Source organism: Elephas maximus, chromosome 15, assembly GCF_024166365.1.
Source record: "Elephas maximus indicus isolate mEleMax1 chromosome 15, mEleMax1 primary haplotype, whole genome shotgun sequence".
In the NCBI taxonomy this organism is placed as follows: Eukaryota; Metazoa; Chordata; class Mammalia; order Proboscidea; family Elephantidae; genus Elephas; species Elephas maximus.
Window position 1 is genome coordinate 488,127 of NC_064833.1, and position 19,015 is coordinate 507,141.

At 60.7% G+C, this 19,015-nt stretch overlaps 4 protein-coding genes across 10 annotated transcripts; 3 read left to right on the forward strand and 1 right to left on the reverse strand.

Moving 5' to 3' along the window:
- The first annotated feature begins 4,039 nt into the window (after positions 1-4,039).
- Positions 4,040-8,513, forward strand: FOXH1 (forkhead box H1). The gene is made up of 4 exons (XM_049854275.1): positions 4,040-4,123; positions 4,738-6,772; positions 7,091-7,195; positions 7,285-8,513. The coding sequence occupies exons 2-4, from the start codon at positions 6,599-6,601 to the stop codon at positions 8,107-8,109; spliced, it is 1,104 nt and encodes a 367-aa protein (XP_049710232.1). The 5' UTR covers positions 4,040-4,123; positions 4,738-6,598; the 3' UTR covers positions 8,110-8,513.
- A 305-nt stretch (positions 8,514-8,818) lies between these two features.
- On the reverse strand, positions 8,819-15,934 carry KIFC2 (kinesin family member C2). Of its 7 annotated transcripts, none has more exons than XM_049854270.1 (19): positions 15,520-15,934; positions 15,204-15,285; positions 14,872-15,023; positions 14,469-14,583; positions 14,143-14,288; positions 13,998-14,063; positions 13,786-13,914; positions 13,324-13,401; positions 13,045-13,159; positions 12,861-12,970; positions 12,316-12,424; positions 12,055-12,212; positions 11,570-11,674; positions 10,251-10,355; positions 10,028-10,149; positions 9,806-9,929; positions 9,602-9,731; positions 9,259-9,518; positions 8,819-9,154 (listed from the first exon to the last, which is right to left on the reverse strand). In XM_049854270.1, exons 1-19 carry the CDS (start codon positions 15,616-15,618, stop codon positions 8,900-8,902), a joined length of 2,460 nt encoding a protein of 819 aa, XP_049710227.1. In that variant the 5' UTR covers positions 15,619-15,934; the 3' UTR covers positions 8,819-8,899. The 7 variants fall into 7 exon arrangements, with proteins under 7 accessions (XP_049710227.1, XP_049710229.1, XP_049710228.1 ...); XM_049854272.1 differs by having other exon boundaries at positions 13,045-13,108; positions 14,445-14,583; XM_049854271.1 differs by having other exon boundaries at positions 10,028-10,107; positions 14,445-14,583.
- LOC126059061 (translation initiation factor IF-2-like) lies at positions 15,617-17,559 on the forward strand. Its single transcript, XM_049854586.1, has 3 exons — positions 15,617-15,944; positions 16,323-16,441; positions 17,233-17,559. The coding sequence occupies exons 1-3, from the start codon at positions 15,617-15,619 to the stop codon at positions 17,557-17,559; spliced, it is 774 nt and encodes a 257-aa protein (XP_049710543.1).
- TMEM276 (transmembrane protein 276) lies at positions 17,191-18,816 on the forward strand. Its single transcript, XM_049854045.1, has 2 exons — positions 17,191-17,853; positions 18,076-18,816. The coding sequence occupies exons 1-2, from the start codon at positions 17,761-17,763 to the stop codon at positions 18,559-18,561; spliced, it is 579 nt and encodes a 192-aa protein (XP_049710002.1). The 5' UTR covers positions 17,191-17,760; the 3' UTR covers positions 18,562-18,816.
- Positions 18,817-19,015: the final 199 nt, after the last annotated feature.

Sequence of the window (19,015 nt, forward strand, 5' to 3'; positions counted from 1 at the left end):
CACACAGTATCCACCCTGGACCTCACCTCACACAGTACACAGTCTCCACCCTGGACCTCACCTCACACAGTACACAGTGTCCACCCTGGACCTCGCCTCACACAGTACACAGCATCCACTTCAGACCTCACCTTACACAGTACACTGTGTTCACCCTGAACCTCATCTCACAGTATACAGTGTCCACTTCAGACCTCGCCTCACACAGTATATAGGGTCCACTCTGGAACTCACCTCACACATTACACACTGTCCATCCTGGACCTCGCCTCACACAGTACACAGTGTCCACTCTGGACCTCACCTCACACAGTACACAGCGTCTACTTCAGACCTCACCTCACTCAGTACACGGTGTCCACCCTGCACCTTGCCTCACACAATACACAGTGTCCACTTCAGACCCCACCTCACACAATACACAGTGTCCACCCTGAACCTTGCCTCACGTGGTACACAGTATCCACCCTGGACCTCGCCTCACACGGTACACAGTATCCACCCTGGACCTCGCCTCACACAGTACAGTGTCCACCCTGAACTTCGCCTCACACAGTACACAGTATCCACCCTCGACCTTGCCTCACACAGTACACAGTGTCCACCCTGAACCTCGCCTCACACAGCACACAGTGTCTACTTCAGACCTCACCTCACACAGTACACAGTGTCCACTCCAGACCTCGCCTCACACAGTACACAGTGTCCACCCTGGGCCTTACCTCACACAGTACACGGTGTCCACCCTGGACCTCACCTCATGCAGTATACAGTGTCCACCCTGGACCTTACATCACACAGTACACATTGTCCACTCTGGACCTCGCCTCACACAGTACACAGTGTCCACCCTGGACCTCACCTCACACAGTACACAGTATCCATTCTGGTTCTCACCTCACACAGTACACAGTGTCCACTCTGGACCTCACCTCACACAGTACACAGTGTCCGCTCTGGACCTCACCTCACACAGTACACAGTACACAGTGTCCATTCTGGTTCTCACCTAACACAGTACACAGTGTCCACCCTGGACCTCGCCTCACAAAGTACATAATGTCCACCCTGGACCTCGCTTCATACACTACACAGTGTCCACTCTGGACCTCACCTCACACAGTACAGTGTCCATTCTGGATCCCACCTCACACAGTATACAGTGTCCACCCTAGATCTCGCCTCACATACTACACAGTATTCATTCTGGAGCTCACCTAATTTGCCTTCGTGCTGTTTCCAACAGTCCATCCCATCCTCCTCCTTCAGGAGAGACCAGCCCTGTTCCCTTGGTTTCTGTGAAACTGGACTCTTGGGGTTTCCCTGTACTTCTCTAGCACTCCTTTCTCAGTCTGCCTTTCTTAGGCCTGGCCACGGCCACAGCACTTGGAAATGGATATGGCTTCTCTGCTTCCTTCCTCTGGTCTGCTCCCATCCTACCACTGAGCAGGCTCAGTGTGGCTAGGCAAGAAGTGCTCAGGGACAGATGGTCAGCAACGAGGCCAGGGCCAGCCTTACCTGCCCCTGGGGTCAGCCTGCAGAGACAGCTGGCCTGATCTAAGTCAGTGAGGAAGGACCTCAAGTAGGAGAGATTCAATGTGCATTTCAGGTAAATCACTCCAGCTGAGGTGAGCAGAATGAAGTTGAGATGCTGAGAGGGAGCCAAAAAGATCAGCTAGGGACAACTGCTGGGATGCCTGAGGGAACAGGAGCCACAGAGGCAGGCTATATGGTAGAAGGGATGGGCAGGAATTGAAGAGTATTTAGGAAGAAATTTTGAGAGAGCATGGAGATGACAGAAGAGCCTGGAACTGCTGCCCAGATGTCCCACTTTGGCCAATGGGGGGACCGTGACAGAGGCACTGGGGTGGGGCACACTTGGTCTGTTGGGTGACCTGAAGTTCACCTGATGCTCCTAAGGCCCATGCAGAGGAGACATCCAGATACAGACTGGAGATTCAGAAATATGTAGAACAGACCCCAAAATCTGTGCCCAAAGATAAAGGAGCCCTGTTCCTAGATGCCTAGGCAACTACCTGGGGAGAGCTGAGTCCAGGAAAGCCCAAAACAGGCCAATGAGAAGGTCAAGACGAGAGAATCTAGACAAGGAGTGAGGCCCCAGCCAATAGTGTAGAACTCCAGCCCAGGGAAGGAAGGACCAGATAAGGCCTCCTGACACCAGCTCTGAGCAAGACTGGGGGCAGGGGCAGGCTGCTGGCCCCTCAACCCCAAGCACCTCCCATAGGACAAGCATAAAGCTCAGCCCCGTGGTGGCGCTCCCTACCCAGACCCAGAGACAGGCTGTGTTCCAGCCCTCACTAGCCCCTCAGTCAAGTGGTCTTGAGCAGTGCAAACCCTGCCTCACCATCCAATGGCAGCTCTGTGGCCCTGAACCGAACGGGGGTAGCAGCCAGCGTGCTGCAGGCCAAGACACTTCTCCTGGGGGAACCCCAATTCTGCCAGGGGAGCACCTGAAAAGGCAATGGCAGCCAGGAAGGCTCACTGCTGGGCCAGACTGAGTTTGAGAAGAGCAATGTCCCCATTTAAGTTGAGGATCCCAGACGAAAAGGAAGACACAGGGCTTTTGGAGGGGTCCCTGGGTGGCTCAAACAGTCAAGCACTTGGCTACTATGAGAAAGGTTGGTGATTTGAATCCACACATAAGTTCCTCAGAAGAAAGGCCTGGAAATCTATTTCTGAGAGATCACAGCCGTTGAAAACCCTACGGACTGCAGTTCTACTCTGATGCAGGACAGCAACAGGTTGGTAACCTTGCTCTGGCTTCCCTAAGCCTGGAATGATTCCACATGCTCCTTCCCTCCCTGCACCCATGGAAATTAATCCCACAGTCCCAGAGTCCATCCCAGGCTGGGAGCACCTCTCCTGCACCTGCACAGGGCCAGGTGCTTTTCACAGCTTAGTTAGTACTTCTCATGCTGACCCCCGTCTGTGAGGGGCCCATGAGCCCCACATTGCAGCTCACTTGAATCTCTGAAAGGTTACATAACTTGCTCCAGAGAGGATCCAGTTTCTCCCCCTTGGCCTAACTCCAACGCCCACATGAAGCTCGAGCAAATCACTTATGCTCTGTGGGCCTTCATTTCCTGCTCTGAAAATGGAGGTAACTTCAGTGCTGCCTACCTGACCAACAGGTGGCTGCCACTCCTCCAGCCTCTCCTGACCTTAGCACTTGCTGCCCTGGGCCTCACCCACCAGGGCCCAAGTGGCCCTACTGCCAAAGTGCCCTGGCCTGCTCTGAGTGCAGACCCTCCCCAAGACTCCCCCAGCTGCCCCCCCAAGCCTTCCTTTCCCTCTCTTCCCTCTCACACTCAGCCTCTTCTCCCCGCCCCCTTCCTTTCTCTCTTCTCTTTCCCTCTCTGGGCCTCCCCCCCTCAGCCCTAGGGCCCGACCTCCTGTTGGCCGCCCCCCACAAGCCGGTCCCCCAGGGCCCAGTCTCCCCCAAGGCCTCACCGCCTGTCCCCCCAGGCCCGGCCTCCTCTCCCCCCCAGGCCTGGCCTCCTCTCCTGGCCTCCTGTCACCCCGACCCGGCTTCCTCTCCCGGCTTCCTGTCCCCCAGGCCTCGCCTCCTGTCCCCCCAGGCCTCGCCTCCTGTCCCCCCAGGCCCGGCCTCCTCTCCCCCCAGGCCCGGCCTCCTCTCCTGGCTTCCTGTCCCCCGGACCCGGCCTCCTCCCCGTCTCGAGCCCGGCCTCCTTTCCCGCCACAGACCCCGGAAATCCGTGCCTCACCTTCCGCCTGGCGCAGGCCGCCACCGCCGCGCCTCGATCGGGTCTGCTCGGACCAGTCAGTCAGCCCCGCGCTCCTCCCGGCGCCACGGGGGCGGACCCCGCGCCGGCCCTCGCCATGGCAACGCTACACTTCCGGCCCGAGTGGCCCAGAGCCGGAAGTCGTGGCGCCGGGTCGGAGCAGGGAGCGGGAGCTAGACTGGGGGCGGGGCCTGAGGAGCGGCGGGGAGTGGGGGGAGGCAGGCTCGGGAAGCCTCGCGGGAGCGGGACCGGCCAGCTAGGCTGGGCTTCGAAGGCGGACCAGGAGTTGACCCGACAAAGCAGAGGCGTCGTAGGGGGAGGGACCAGCATGAGCTCTGGGCGAATGGAAAGGCACTCAGGTAGTGGTTTAGGAAGGCTGGAGACGGAGTGCGATCACAGAGATGGGCGGTGTCCGGACAGGAGGAGCCTTAAGCCACAGACCGAGGAGCCGGGCTTTATCCTGGGGAGGGGGCGCGACCAGGAGAGAAAGACCTCTTTGCTGGCCGAGTGGGGCAGGCTGAGCTTTGGGAGGTCGTTAGTGGTGGCCCAGGTGAGACACGGGACCTCTCCAACTAGAGCCCTGAAGGATGGCGAGGGGAGGGGGAGTCCGGAGGAAGCCAGGTGAGAGCTGAAGGCCCGGTTTGATTTGGGGAGGGCACGACCCGGACCTGGCTGGGACATGAGCAGCGCGAAATGGCAGGCTTCCTCCTCCAGCATGCTTCTTCAACATGTGTTGGGCAGCCACTGTATACTGCAGATTTTCAACCCTTTAAAGATGTAATAACCAAAACCAAAAATGGAGCCCTGGTGGTGCAGTGGTTAAGAGCTCGGCTACTAACTAGAAGGTCAACATTTCGAATCCACCAGCCTCTCCTTGGAAACCTATGGGGTAGTTCTACTGTATCCTGTAGGGTCTGTATGAGACGAATCGACCCGATGGCAATGGGTTTGGTTTTTTTCTTTTTGGTTATAGGTGTAATGGGGCTGTACAAGAAAAGCTGAATTCCCAGGATCCCTCCTACACGGAAGCTGGAAGCTCCCAAACATCTTCCCACCCCTTGACATCTTTTAATCCTCCCGCCTCTACCCTGCCTTGGGGCCACAGATGTTAGGGTGCTGTCCCTGTGTTCCTGCAGTCTCACTTCACATCTAGGGGCCCTCCTTTCCCCCCAGGGCTTGGTACTGGCACCGTCCACCAGCCAGTGCCCTGGACCTGGTACCCTCTTGGGCAGACTCACCCAGATGTGTCTGGCTTAAGGGCAGCATACAGAGCACAGGCCTTGACTGAGCCAGAGATCAGATGGCCAGGGCAGAGAAGGTAAGGGGACAGAAGAGTCTGGACTTAGGAGGACCATTCTCAGGGCAGTTGCAAGAGGCATCTTTCTGGAACAACACCCTCAGAAGAAGGTCTTGCCTGAAGCTCCTCCTCCAGGCCTGAGCACTGGGTGCTGGCCTCTCAGACCTCCCCTCTCTAGCATGCCTCTTCCTCCTACCAGGTCACCTGCTCACCTGGGAGGCATCTTCCTCCTTCCAGACCAAGTCCCTGGGCCCTGTGGGTGCCTGGGAAGCCCTTCCTGTGCACCCACAAACACCCACACTCTCGCACTCAAGAGGACTCCAGGTGGTCCTTGCAGTCCCCTCCAGGGCAGGGACCATGGCCCACTGGGCCATTTCCTCAAGATCTGGCCGTGAGAGGTGCCTAATAAACCCCTACAACAAGGAGACCTCTCCACACACACCCACCCGAGGGCAAGGGGCATCCTCCCCAGAGCAACCTCCAGAGCACGTGGACCTGGAGAACTGGAGGAGGAAGAGGAAGGCAAGTGCTGCTTCCAGGCAGGGCCAGCTCACCCAGGGCCCACCGAGGCTTTCCTTTCGATGGTTAAGGAAGAGGGCCATCAGTTGCCAGGAGCCACTGTTTACAGGCCCCAGGCAGGATGGGAGGAATATGGCTTCCAGGACCCCAGAAGAGCCCACCCAGCATGCCCTAGGGCAAATCGCTGGAGTCACTTGCTCTCCTCTTTTGGTCCAGAGATGAGGGCTCCGATGTGGGTCCTTCAGTTGGACTACCAGTTGCCATCCAGTTGATTCTGACTCATGGCAACCCCACATGTGTCAGAGTAGAACTATGCTCCATAGGATTTTCAACAGCTGACTCTTCAGAAGTAGATAGCCAGGCCTTTCTTCCGAGGCACCTCTGGGTAGACTGGAACCTCCGACTTTTCAGCCGAGTGTGTTAACCATTTGCACCACTCAGGGACTCAAACCCTCCCTAAAGGGCAGCTTCGGTCAATGTCCCAGCCTGCGAAGCCCTGGCCCTAGTGCTTGGCCTTGAACTCCAATGGACCTCCTGACCCTTCTCAGGCAGGGAAAGTGGGCTGAGAAGGGAAGTCCAGCATGTATGTCCACTGGCTGCCAGCCTGGGTAAATCGCTTCCCCATCTGTTGATGGGGGCCTGAGACCACCACCCAGGAATGAGATGCAGGAACCTCAGACTGTGTGCCTCTTCAAAGGGCTTTTCCTTCTAGCTTGAAAGGCGCTGCCTCGGGAGTTGAGGGCAGCCTAGGGGTGGGGGCTGAGGGAAGTCCCCACTAGAAACTTCCTTGCCCCTCCCTTCCAGATTAACAGAAACTTGCTAATTGTGGCAGCCAAACCCCTCTCCCCTCCCCCACAGCCTCCTGCCTCTCTCCCTCCCCTCCCCCTTCCATCCGAATGATAAAGGACCTGGCCCGCCTGCCCCCACCCGGCCCCAGGCCCGGGCCTTGCCTTACCACACAGCCCCAGTGCCCTGCACCCCTCCACCGGGCTGGGCCCAGGCTGCCTGCTTCCCCTGCATGGGGCCCTGCAGAGACCCTCGCCCGGGTCCCCCAGAGATGGAGCCCCCCTCCCAGCCCCCCAAGAGGAGGAAGAAGAGATACCTGCGGCATGACAAACCCCCCTACACCTACTTGGCCATGATCGCCTTGGTGATCCAGGCCGCGCCCTCACGCAGGCTGAAGCTGGCCCAGGTGAGAGGGTACCCCCACCCCCCCACCCAGTGGGCGGACCTTTCTTCAGACACCCCACTAACTCCCACCTTGGGGTAGGGCTCCTCCTTCCCCAGACCTGTTTCCCACCCACTGCCCAGCTCAAGCTCCAGCCTCCACCACCCACCCCCGCCCCACCCAGCTATGCCAAAGTGGGGCCAGCACTCGGCCTGGACAGAGGGGGAGAGCTGAGGGGCTTACATAGGACCCTTCTGAGAGAACTGCCTCTGGCCAGGCTCTAGGGAAGGGGTGAGGTGCTGCCCTCCCTGCCCAGCTCACGGGGCTCCTGTGTGGTTTCAGATCATCCGTCAGGTCCAGGCCGTGTTCCCCTTCTTCAGGGATGACTATGAAGGCTGGAAGGATTCCATTCGCCACAACCTATCCTCCAATCGATGTTTCCACAAGGTGGGGCCGGGCCAGGGGCCGGGTGGGCAGGGGGGTCCTGGGGATCCAGGGTCAGGCAGTGCCACCCAAGCCTGTCCCCACTTCTCCAGGTGCCCAAAGACCCTTCAAAGCCGCAGGCCAAGGGCAACTTCTGGGCAGTCGACGTGAGCCTGATCCCGGCTGAGGCACTGAGGCTGCAGAACACGGCCCTGTGCCGGCGCTGGCAAAGCAGGGACGCTCGCAGCACTTTTGCCAAGGACCTGGGCCCCTACGTCCTACATGGTCAGCCGTATCAGCCGCCCAGCCCCCCGTCGGCACCCAACGAGGGCTTCAGCATCAAGTCCCTGCTAGGGGACCCTGGGGAGGGGCCACCCTGGCCGCAGCCACCGCCGAAGAAAAGTCCAGCTCTAGCCGACACAGGGTGCACTGGGGAGTGGGAGGGGGTGTCCGCTGCACCCCTGCCCTCTTCTGAGAGGCCTCTGTGGCCTCTCTGTCCACTCCCCGGGCCCACGAGAGGAGAGGAGAACTCCAGGGGTGGGACCACCCGGCCCTTGGCCCTCTCCCCAGAGCCCAGGGCCTGGCCCCTCCACCTACTTCAGGGTACTCCAGACACTCAGGGACTGGCCGGCGGGGGACACAGAACGCCATTTTTGGGGCAGCTGCCCACCTCCTACTTGCCCATATACACCCCCAATGTGGTAATGCCCTTGGCCCGCCTACCACCCACCTCCTGCCCCCAGTGCCCACCTGCAGCAAGCCCAGCCTACTGGGGGGTGGCCCCTGAAGCCCAAGGGCCCCCGGGGCTGTTCTGGGATCTAGATGCCCTCTTCCAGGGGGTGCCTCCCAACAAGAGCATCTACGACGTGTGGGTCAGCCACCCTCGGGACTTGACTGCCCCGGCCCCGGGCTGGCTGCTCTCCTGGTACAGCCTGTGAGGCTCCGTGGGAGAGGTGCTGTCCTCTCCTGCCATAAGGGAGGGTGCCTGCAGCCACAGCAGCCTCACGTCACCAGGTGAGAGTCCAGGACGTTTATTGGATGACCCCACAGAAGGGTGGCAGCCAGGCTGGGCCCAAACCTAGCCTGGGTCAGTCATGCCTTTCCCCACCCCCACCCCGAAGATGCAAGTCTGGAAGGAGCAGGGCTCCGCCTGGATTAGCCCTTCCTGTCCCATGTTCTCAGCCTTGTCAGTCTGTCTATCCATCCATCAACATCTGTCCCTTCCCCTCCTTGGCTCTGGGCTGGGGGAAGGAGAACTCAGTGATGGCTCCAGTCTATTAGTCCTCCCTCAGCTGTCTGAGAAGGACATAGCACCTTTTGGGGGAAGGGGGAGTGAATAAAAACCGGGCCCTATGTGGTCTTGGGGGGGCGGGGGCGATAACAATAAAGGAACTTACAGCATTCTAACGCCATGTCTGGTTTTTGGGGGCGGGTTGGTGATTTGAGCAACCATTCAGTGCGGCTCTGGGATCCCCTGCTGTGTGTCTCGATAACAGCAAATGGCGATAAGGTGGGAGGTGAGGACCTGTGGGCAGGGGGCGGGGGCATCGTTTCTCTAGGTTTAACACTCCTCGTGGGGGGAGGGGAGACTCTGGGAGTCGGGGGATTCAGTGGACTCCCCGAGGTCAAGGGGATTTTGCACCCCACAAGGCAGGGTGTGGGGACTTCCTGCAGCCTCTGCCGGCAGAGGCGCGACCCCAGACCCCTTGGGCACCGCCGCGTGTAGGACTACCGGGGCAGGCCCTCTGCGACCGCTAAAGCCAAGCCAGAGCCGCTGTCGGGTAATGGGCTCTGAGGGCTGCCGGGGGACTGTGTGGGAGTGCAGGGGGTCTCCGTGAGCTGGGTGTCCGTGCTGAAGGAGGAGGGCGTCCCGGAGCGCGGGGCTCTGCGGCGTCGGGCTGGCCCCAGCTCTACTTGGCCCACTCGCTCGGCGAATTTGAGGGAGCAGACAGTCTCCCCGAGGTCCTCTGGCCGCGTGGAGATCTGCGAGGAATCGGCGCTAGTGCCCGGACCCCGGAGTGGGCGGTGCCTGGCATGCAAAGATTATGCAAACGAGCCTCCGCGCCCCGCCAGCCCGAGCCGCCCACCTGCAGCAGCAGCACGGCGGTAGCGCCGGGCCCGAGCGCCGGCTGCAGCAGGCGGGTGAGCTGCGAGTCGCGGAAGGGCACGTGGGGCCGCCGAGCGCGCAGCGCGGCCATGACGCCTCCCAGCGCCAGCAGCGAGCGGTTGATGGTCCGGGCCTCCCGCAGCCGCCGAGCCCGGTCCTTGTCTCCCGGGGGCGCGCCGATCGACCCCGCCTTCCAGGCGCGCTCGGATCCCGCCAGGTCCACCAGGTGCAGCGTGCCTGCTGGGGCGAGCGAAGCCAGACTTGGAGGAAGGCGGGTCCGAGCGAGGCGTGGGCCCTGGCAGGGCGTGGCGCAACAATGATACCTGCAGTGCCGGGACCGAGCGGCAGGGACGCCACGCGCAACGTCAGCGTGACCAGAGCGTGGGAGCGGGAGCTGTGCTGGTTCATGGCTGTGGCTGCAGTGGCCCGGTTGCTCCTCCCCAGGCTCAGCATCTGGAAGGCAGAGCGACATGGCTGACCTGTGCAGGTCCCCTGCCCCCAGGTCGAGGACAGGGAGAGGGCCTCACCTGGTTCAGCGTCTCCAGGTTGGGCACGTCCCAGTGGGTGAGGCCAGCCACCTGGATTCCCCCCTGGCCTGCTGGGCCCTGCCTCACCGCCAGGCGCTGCGGAGGCCCTGGGGCCAGGAGGTCCCTGGTGAGAAAGAAGGGAAGAATTGGTTTCAGACTCTGAGGGTGGCTGTGGGGGACCTTGGGTGGGAGGGGGTGGGGAAGCTGCCCTCACTGCCTGACCTGACAGCCTCGTTGTAGATCTCCACCATGCTGAGGGTCACTCGGTGCTGCCCTCCGGCCCCCATCTCCTGGAACAAGGACTGCAGAGCCCTAGGAGCTATGCCGGGGTCCTCAGGTGGACCCTGGGGCGGGGTGAGGTGCCACATCTGGGTTCACATTCCACCCAGCCTAAGGACCACCCAACCCCCTGGCTTCTTCCATCAAGGAGTGGGCACTACCCCACCTCCATGCTGTAGGTCTTCCCGGTCCCTGTCTGACCATAGGTGAAAATGCAGACGCTGTAGCCTCGGAGGCAGGACAGCACAGCTGGCTGGAGCTCCCGGAAGACCTGGGGTAGAGGGGCAGGAGGGGTGTGCTGGGTGCCTCCCAGGGGTCCCCTGTTAAGGACTGGTGGGGAGTGGGGGGGGGTTACTTGAGCAGTGGAGTGTGAGACAAGGGCTTTAGAGGGGCACAGCAGGAAGGTGGACCCCCCCCCAGACAAAAGGCTCTATACAGAAGGTGGCATTTGCTTGGGGTCTGAGGCAGAAGTAAAGTTTTGCCAGGCAAAGAGTGAAGAGACTTGACAGGCAGTGGACACAGCCTGTGGGAAGGACTGGAGTCCTGAAGATCACTGGGAGCCCATGGAATAGTGGTCAGGAGCCTGGACTGCCTGTTCAAACTGGGTGTGATTGAAGGTAAGTTACTCTTCCTCACCCACAGCCCTTCCTGGAGATTTCCCCTCTGTGAAGTGAGGCTGCAATGCACCTGTCCCCCAATGGGAGAATGTGCACGTGGAGGAGCCTAAAGGAAGGGCCCTGGGGGGCAGCCAGCCTGGACAGCTGGAGCCTGGGCCTTCCCAGTGCAGAGGAGGCTGTCAGGAAACGGGGCTGGGACTTTCATCCTGCAGTAACTGGAAGGGGACTGTTAACTCTGTGGACTCCTCAACTTTGCTTGAAAGGCTGACCAATGTGACCACTGAGATTCCACGGAGGAAGGAGGCATTGGGGGTGGTGTGTGGAAGGGTGTACTGTGGCACCATTGCCACAGTTGATGTTGGCTCTTTGGTTTGGACATGTTGAGTTGGAGGCCTCTGTCCAGAAACACTACCTGGAGGGCAGTGGACAAGTGGGACTGGAGTTCTGGGGACTGTGCAGGTGGTGGGCTGAGACCCAGGGATATGTAGGTTAGACAGAAAATAAGTGGGAAAGAGGATCACTGAGATCCTAGGAGATGGGGAGAGAGTACCTGCCAGCGGTGGACACTCTCATCCCTGGGGGCCCCACAGGTGCCTGTGGTAAAAGAGCCACAGAGGCCACTGGGCACCCAGTCTGAGTCCCTACCAGTTCTGCCCAGCCCCTGCCCACTCTGAACCTCCTCCTTCTCATCTACAGAAAGCTCTAGGGTCAACGTTTATGTCAGAGAGACAGTCGCTTTTGGCAGTGGGCTAGGGTTTGAACCCACATCTGTCTGGCCACTCCAACACCCCTGCTTCCCCACTTGAGTCTAGTAGCAAAAGGAAGGGTGGTTGTGGGCAGCCTGAGTGCGCTGAGGCACCAAGCTCACCTGCTCACACACCCTCATCAGCCTCGGCCACAGAATGAGGCAGAGCTTGGGGGCTTGCTTGCCTGCACCGCTGGGTGAACTCCAGGCCCTGGAAAGGGGCAGCCACTGCTGCCCAAGAGGATGAGGCACCAAGACGTTGCCTGTGGAGTCCCAGCCACGCTCTGTGGTCAGTTCTGCATAAGCAGTGACTGTCACCACACATGAGCTCGTGGTCTTTCATGTGTGAGATGTTAACTTTCCTGTCTAAACCAAGGAGACTGTTGCCCCTGGGCCTGCAGAGCTCCATGGGAAAGGCAGATAGGAAGAACCCCAGAAGAAGCAGACACCCAGCTGGGCTGGCTGTCCTGCCCCCAGGCCTGCTGCTCCCTTCCCTGCCCTGTTGGAGCCCAGCCCCCCACAGAGTAGGTAGAGAAGGGGAGACTGGGGCTTCCTTGGACTCCAGGACTCTGAGGGGGGATCAGGACAGAGGCAAGGTGTGTCGTCACCTCCTCCTGGCTGGCATCGGGAGGGAAGACCCAGTCCAAACGGAAGCGGCGCTGGCGCCCTCGATAGCAGGTAGTGACAGTGCCGCCAGGGCCAGGCTCTGTGCTCACTAGGCCACAGGGTGTCCCTGGCCTCAGCCGGCACAGCACGCGGATATTCCCTGGAGTGGAGGTCAGGTCAGTGGGCTGCCTCCTTGCCCAAGTCTGAAGCTCAGGGAGGCTCCCCTCCTCCCTGCCCTCCTCCGCCCCTCAAGTCTGCCCTACCCTTCAGCTCCAGCAGCCGCCCTGGGCACCCCATTGTGGGCTCCTGCTGCTCCTCAGAGAGCTGAGTCCCAATGCCTTCAGCTGCCAGCGCCCCCAGGGCCCAGGATACCTGGGGGGACAGAGATGTGAGGAGAACACTCAGGGCAGCAGGAGGAGCTGGGGGACGGGTACTGCTAAGGGCAGAACAGGGGACACTGTAGACTGACCACAGTGGCCACCCACAACTTTCAGTGGCATGAGGTCTTCTGGGCCTGGGATGAAGTCTGAGGGGTTCATGTACAAGGACATCACACCCACACACCTCTGAGCTTCATGGTAAGCCTATGAAGGATTTGCTAACGCCTCAATTGCACATGAGGAAACTGAGACCCAGGAGTAAGGTCAGGGTCACACAGAAGCTGTAACAGAGCCGCCATCAGCATCAGTGCATGCAACTACTCCTCCCCCCACGGGGAGGGGGGAGGGAGAACAGGCTGGGCAGGTCCCCAGAGGAGGACAGAGAAGGGCTGGCCCAGAGATGGGTGCCAGGAGGGGAGGGGTCTGACCTGGCCCTGGGCCTCGCTCAGCGAGCCCTGACAGCTCTGAGTGAAGGTGCTGACCAGCCCTCGGAGGTCCCCGCAGCCCTGACGCAGGCTGGCCATGCGCGCCCGGAGTCCTGGTGGGGCAAGTCTGTTGGAAAGAAAGCCCAGGCCCCGGCCCCGCCCCCACTGCAACACTCCCAGCCCTTACCTGCCAGCTGCCCGTGCACCTGCTGCAGCTCCTGCCTGCAGTTCTGCTCTGTCTCCTGCTGGAGCTGCCGGAGGGCCCCCCGGAGGCCCTGCAGCTGTACCTCCTGGACCCCCAGCTACCCCACCCCACCCCACCCCTGTCACTGAGGAAACAGGCACTTACCAGGCCCTGCCTACCTGTGTCCCCCATCCTCCTCCCCATCTCCCTCTCTCCCTGTCTCCCTTTCCATGTGCCCCAGCCCTTCAGGCCCTCTGGGTGCACCCCCTCTGCCCAGCCCACCTGGACTCGGAGGGCTTCCATGGTGTCCTGGGCCTCCTGAAGCCGGCTCTGGAGTTCCACCAGGGCCTCAGCTTCTCCCTGTTGGCGGGGCAGGACCCAGGTGGGCTGTGGAGCTGGGAGGGAACTTGGGGACAGGCATTCCAATGGCCCCACTTCCCAGATAGGGAGATAGGAGGGGCAGGCCAAGCAGGTGTGAGCCCACACCTCCCAACTGCATATGGGGCTCCATCCTCCAAGTTCCTTTGCTCTCCTGGGGTCAGGTACTCAGAGAGGCCCAGGGCGGGGGTGGGGGGGAGGTTCTCCCATGAGCATCAGCCTCTGGGTGGCACTGTCCTGCCATACCATTCCAGGGCTCATCTACAAGCCTGGGGCAGGGAAACTGAAAGGTTAAGAGACCTCCTGGTGATCTCTTAGCATGAGGCCCTGGGGGAGCTTGGGTAGTAGCAGCTGAGGAGCGGGTACCTGAGGGTCCCTGGAGTGGGGGCCAGGCCCCCAGTGCAGTAAGAGGTCCCGCATCAGGCTCAGGCTCTGTTTCAGGGCCTCATTCTCCAGAGTAAGGTGCTGAACTCTCTTCTCAGAGTCCGTAGCTCCCTGGTGGAGAGGGAAACCCTCAGCACCTAACCTGAAAGCCATGCCCCTTCACACCCCTCTCCCTGCACCCCCAGCAGCCTCACCACTCCCAAGCGCAGCCGGCCGAGCTCCTCCTCCTGGTGTTCCAGCTGTAGCTTCAGCTCTTCCAACTGGGGAGGTGGGAGGGGCACAGGCTAGAACACTTCCTTGCACCCCCACCCCCAACCCTGCCAAGTCCTGGGCTTTCACCTGTCCCAGGATGAGCTGCTCCAACCTATGCCAAGCCCTCTGTTCCTCCTCCAACTGGGGGGGCTGCCGCACTTGGGCCTCACTCCTTGGTGCCTCCCCCGAGTCTGCGGCAGGATAAGAAGAGCTTTCTTCTTGGGATGGGAGTCCTGGGGTGCGGTAGACCCAGTTAGGAATGAAGAGGTCTCTGTCCTGAAGGAGGCACCCTGGGAGCAGGGCTCAGGACCCTGGACCCCAAGCTGCCCAGATCTGTGTGACTTTGTTCTTTCCACAGGGTTCCTTTCAACTCAATACCCATTACATACCATCTGGAGTAGGGGGCTGCACACCTGCGGCTGGCTGAGTCCCCTGGAGCAAGGCCTGCCTTCCTCTGGGGCCCCAAATCCATGCTAGGAGAGCTAAGAGCTGACTGGTAACTGTCAACAGTGGAGGAGTCTCAACGGTCTGTAGAAGATAAGACCAGGGCAGGGACACTCTGGGGAAATGGGCCAGGGCTGGGGGCAGCAGGGCTGGGGAGAAAGAACAGGTCTAGAGGGAAGGGGTGGGGAGTAGTTCCTAGGAAAGAAAAAACTTCCTGAGGGAGCTGTCATTTTTTTAGTGGATGCGGGTCAAAGGCAGGAGTCTGTGCACGGTATATAAGGAAGGTCTTGGGGATGAGGTCACAGGAACAGAGAAGGGTCAGGAGAATGGGGAGCAAAGCAAAGTGGGGATGCAACCCTTAGCCCTGCTCACCTTGCCCGCTTCGGAAGGGTTCCCGTAGCCCTCTTCCGCCCCCAAGTGGACGGAGAGGAATTCAGCAAGGCGCGTGAGAGCCTGTTCCAGGGAGACCTCGGCCGGGCGGCCCTCGACTGCCCCTCCCGGTCCATCCTCGGACTCGGAGCAGCCTGCGGGGCCAGGGAGTGAGAGGAGGGGGCACTCCAGATCACGTGCAGGAGGCCCGGCCTCCATCTGTCACCTGCCGTGTCCCTCCCTCCCAATGAGGTCACTGCGCCCCTCCCTCTCTAGGATGGCCGGTACCCGCACGCCGCCTCAGGCGCAGCGTTCCCGAACCGCGGAGCACCTACCGGCCAGGCCGATCAGCTCGGTCCACAGGTGCGGCGGGGGCTGGCCGGGGCGGCGGCGGCCTTTGGTATGACAGTGGACACTCTAGGGGGGAGCAGAGGAGTCTCTGGGGAGGGGGCAGACAGCCTGCGGGGCTCCCTCCAGGGGCTGGCCCGGAGGGGTTGGGACCGAGGTCTCTGGCTTCCAACACCTGAACAGAGACGGAGTTCTCATCATGGCCCCCACTCCCCAGGGGCAGCGCCCGAGGACGTAGGCTGCGTGGGCCTGCCAGGACCCCATCTGTCTCCTCAGCGGGGCGCAGCTCCCGCCCCCGCTCACCTGGGTGGAGTCCCCGGGGTCCGCGGCCGCCGCGGTCCTGCCATCCCTGCGGAACAGGCTGTAGAAGATGTAGATAAGCAGCGAGTAGAAGGCGTACATGGGAGCGCGGGGCGGCAGAGGACCCCGCTTCAGGCCGCCCCGCGTCCCCGCGCCTGGATCCGCACCCGCCCGCAGCCGCGCCGGTGCGCATGCTCGGCCGGCCGCCCCCAGGCCCGCTCCCGCGCAGCAGTGGGGAGCGAGGAGAGCGCCTGGAACCGATGTCCGGGGCCGCACCCCAAGGACCCGTCCTCCTCACAACCCCGTCCCCGGCTCTCCATTCCTACATTGCGGGGACCCCCGGCTGAGAGCGCCCATGGCCTCGGCCCCCGCTCCCTCCTTTCGGAATACCCCCCCTTGGCGGAGACTCCCCATTGCTCGGCTGACAGGTGCGCTACCTCCTCTGCTGGTCCCCTCCTCCCAGCCCTGCCCAGCCCCTCCCCAGACTCCGCCTCTCCTCTCAGACCCGCCCTTCCTCCTAGCCCCGCCCAAGACCCCTTCCTTCTCCCAGCATCGCTCCACGTGACTAAGTCCCACCTCTCGCAGCCCGTTCTCCTGCTCCTATTCTCGGAATCCCCACCCCTGTTCTTCGCTGAGACCCCCATTGCTCTCGGTTTCTAAAGCCTTCTTTTGATAGGTGTGCTACCACCTCCTCTCCTCCCAGCCCCTTCCGCAGACCCTTTCTCTTCTCCCAGCCTGTTCCCAAGACCCCTACTCCCCTCCAGCCTCACCCCAGACCCCTCCTCTTCTCCCAACCCCTTCCCCAGACCCCTCCTCCCCTCACAGCCCCGCCCCAGGCCCCTCCTCTTCTCCCAGCTTCTTCCCCAGGCCCCTCTTCTCACACCCCCACTACTCCTTAACCGGATCCCACAAAACCACTCCCTTCGTAAGTTGTCCTTAGGCGCACTGCAGTCGGTTCCCACTCATAGAGACCCTGTGCACCACAGAACGAAACACTGCCGGTACTGTGCCATCCTCACAATCGTTGCTGTGTTTAAGCCCACTGTTGCAGCCACTGTGTCAATCCATCTCCTTGAGGGTCTTCCTCTTTTCTGCCGAACAAGCATGATGTCCCTCTCCAGGGACTGGTCCCTCCTGGTAACATGTCCAGACTATGTGAGACGAAGTCTCGCCATCCTTGCTTCTAAAGAGCATTCCAGCTGCACTTCTTCCAAGCCAGATTTGTTCATTTTTCTGGCAGTCTATGTTATATTCAATATTTTTTGCCAACACCGTGATTTAAAAGCATCAATTCTTTTTTGGTCTTTCATATTCATTGTCCGGCTTTCACATCCATATGGGGTGATTGAAAGTACCATGGCTTGGGTCAGGTGCACCTCAGTCCTCAAAGTAACATCTTTGCTTTTTAACACAGCAGATTTGCCCAATGCAATGTGTCTTTTGATTTCTTGACTACTGCTTCCATGGACATTGATTGTGAATCCAAGTAAAATGAAATCCTTGACAAATTCAGTATTTTCTCTGTTTATCATGATGGTGCTTATTGGTCCAGTTGTGAGAATTTTTATTTTCTCTATGTGGAGGTGTAACCCACACGTCTCATACAGCCCTCCCAATCGTCCGCCCCAGGCCCCGCCCCCCCCCCCCCCCCCCCCGCCGCTCTAGCCTCTGTTCCTCTCGTTGGTCATGGCGCTGTGACTGTGCTGTCCCGGACAGCCCGAGGCCGGGCGCCTGGACGCAGAGCCACAGGCGCGGCGGACGGCTCAGCAAGCGGGCCCAGTCTCTCGCTCGTCGCTGCGTCTGGGGCTTGGAAATTGCCGAGGCCGGCTGATCCCTAGAAGCTCGGGTTCCGAGGACGAGCCCGCGGCCCTTCCCGCCTCTCCGAGCGCAGGCACCAGGCCGAGGCAGGCACCTCCCTGCCACGGCTCAGCCCTCCTCTCCCCCGGCCCCACGCGTCCCTCTTGGGCTCTGGAGCCCCAGGACTCACACCCATCCAGCCTAGACACCATGCTGCTTCCCCCACTCTTTTCCCTGCCGAATTAGATTCTTCTTCGCTGTTGTGTTCCAGTGGCTTCAGGGCCCTGGAAAATTAAGGATGAACCTATCCCAACACTTATACAAGGGGTTGTGGATCCTAGAATTCCTGGAGAGCAGCCCTTAGGACTCCAGGCCGCTGGCTTCTGCACTTTCTTTCTCTCCAAAGTTGAGGATCCCCTTCCTGGCACCTCATCAAACGCTACCACCATGACCTCCAAATCTGGGGAAGACTGGGGTACAGCCCTCTCCCACCTGGTGCTTGGAGTGGTGTCTCTGCATGCAGCTGTGTGCACTGCCCAGGTGAGTAGATGGGGAAGGGCTAGGTGCTCCATAGTCCTTCTCCCTCTGGGCTCTGATTCCCACCCCAAACCCAAGGATCTAGGCCAGTTCACTGGAATTGGGGAGGGGTGTTGGGAGATAAGTCTGGGGGCCAGGCTGCCATGAGAGCCCCAGATCCTTCCTGCTTAGAGGGATGGCAGCTGGCCCCCTTCCTCACATCCTCTCCCTTCCCTGTGTTCACAGGCGAGTCGAGGGGCTGCTGCTGGCTTCCTGCTCCAGGCCGTGTCTTCTGCCACCATGCTGGTGCCAGGGTTGGGCACAGATGAAGACTGTCTTGCTGGAGCCTGGGTGGCCACCGTCATCAGCCTGCCCCTTCTGGCCTTTGATTTCCACTGGATGAATGGGGACCGCTCCTCTGCCAACCTGCTCCTGGGAGGAGGCATGGTGCTGGCTGTGGCTGGTGACCACCTCGGCAGTGAGGGCCGATCTGTGGCTGGTCAGGCAGTGGTGCTGGTGGTCTCGGTGACCATCCTCATCGTGGCTGTTTTCACAGCCAACACTTATGGGATGTGGGGGGGCGCCATGCTGGGTGCAGCTGGCCTCTTGAGCCGGCTGGAGGAGGACAGACTGCTGCTGCTGCCCAAGGAGGACATCTGCCGCTGGGCCCTAGCTGCAGGCAGTTGGGCCTATTGCCGGGCCCTGCATATACAGCACCTGCAGTGGGAGTGACAGTCGGGACCACAGGGCAGGGCTGCTGCCTGGCTGCACCTCCTCCCCCTCCTACCACCTGCTCCTGGGGCCTCCTTCTGACACTGGTTAGGGGACAGAGTCTGGGGCTGCTCCTCCTCTGACCGTAAGAAGGGACTTGCCTAGACCAGAGTCAAGGTGAACAGAGTCTGAGGCACATTATGGGGCCTATTTCTGGGCTGGACATGGTCATGGGTCCAGAGTGAGGCTTGGTCTCCAATAAACCTTATGGATTCGGCAGGAATATGGAATCTGCCCATTCTTAAAGGGATTAAGGGGACCTCCAGTGAGCTACCTAAGGGCCAGGGCAGCAACTGGTTCTCCTGAGCAAAGGGAGGGGGTGCTGTGAGACTAGCACGGCCTCACCCAGCCTGGGTTCCTGCGGGCACCTGTCAGGAGGGCCCCTGGGCTGAGAGGATACACTCCCGGGCTCTCG

Bases quoted from the DNA above. Each gene is read 5' to 3' on its own strand.
- LOC126059061 (XM_049854586.1), top strand. From the start codon at position 15,617: ATGGGAGCGCGGGGCGGCAGAGGACCCCGCTTCAGGCCGCCCCGCGTC. The intron at 15,945-16,322 runs GTGCGCTACCTC...CCCCTTCCCCAG, and splicing joins CCCCATTGCTCGGCTGACAG to ACCCCTCCTCCCCTCACAGC. The intron at 16,442-17,232 runs GTAAGTTGTCCT...TGTCCCGGACAG, and splicing joins CCCACAAAACCACTCCCTTC to CCCGAGGCCGGGCGCCTGGA.
- FOXH1 (XM_049854275.1), top strand. From the start codon at position 6,599: ATGGGGCCCTGCAGAGACCCTCGCCCGGGTCCCCCAGAGATGGAGCCC. The intron at 6,773-7,090 runs GTGAGAGGGTAC...GTGTGGTTTCAG, and splicing joins GCAGGCTGAAGCTGGCCCAG to ATCATCCGTCAGGTCCAGGC. The intron at 7,196-7,284 runs GTGGGGCCGGGC...CCACTTCTCCAG, and splicing joins CCAATCGATGTTTCCACAAG to GTGCCCAAAGACCCTTCAAA.
- TMEM276 (XM_049854045.1), top strand. From the start codon at position 17,761: ATGACCTCCAAATCTGGGGAAGACTGGGGTACAGCCCTCTCCCACCTG. The intron at 17,854-18,075 runs GTGAGTAGATGG...CTGTGTTCACAG, and splicing joins CAGCTGTGTGCACTGCCCAG to GCGAGTCGAGGGGCTGCTGC.
- KIFC2 (XM_049854268.1), bottom strand. From the start codon at position 15,618: ATGTACGCCTTCTACTCGCTGCTTATCTACATCTTCTACAGCCTGTTC. The intron at 10,356-11,569 runs GTGAGCTTGGTG...CCTCTACCCCAG, and splicing joins TGATGAGGGTGTGTGAGCAG to GTCTTCCGGGAGCTCCAGCC. The intron at 9,930-10,027 runs GTCAGGCAGTGA...CTTTCTCACCAG, and splicing joins ATCTACAACGAGGCTGTCAG to GGACCTCCTGGCCCCAGGGC.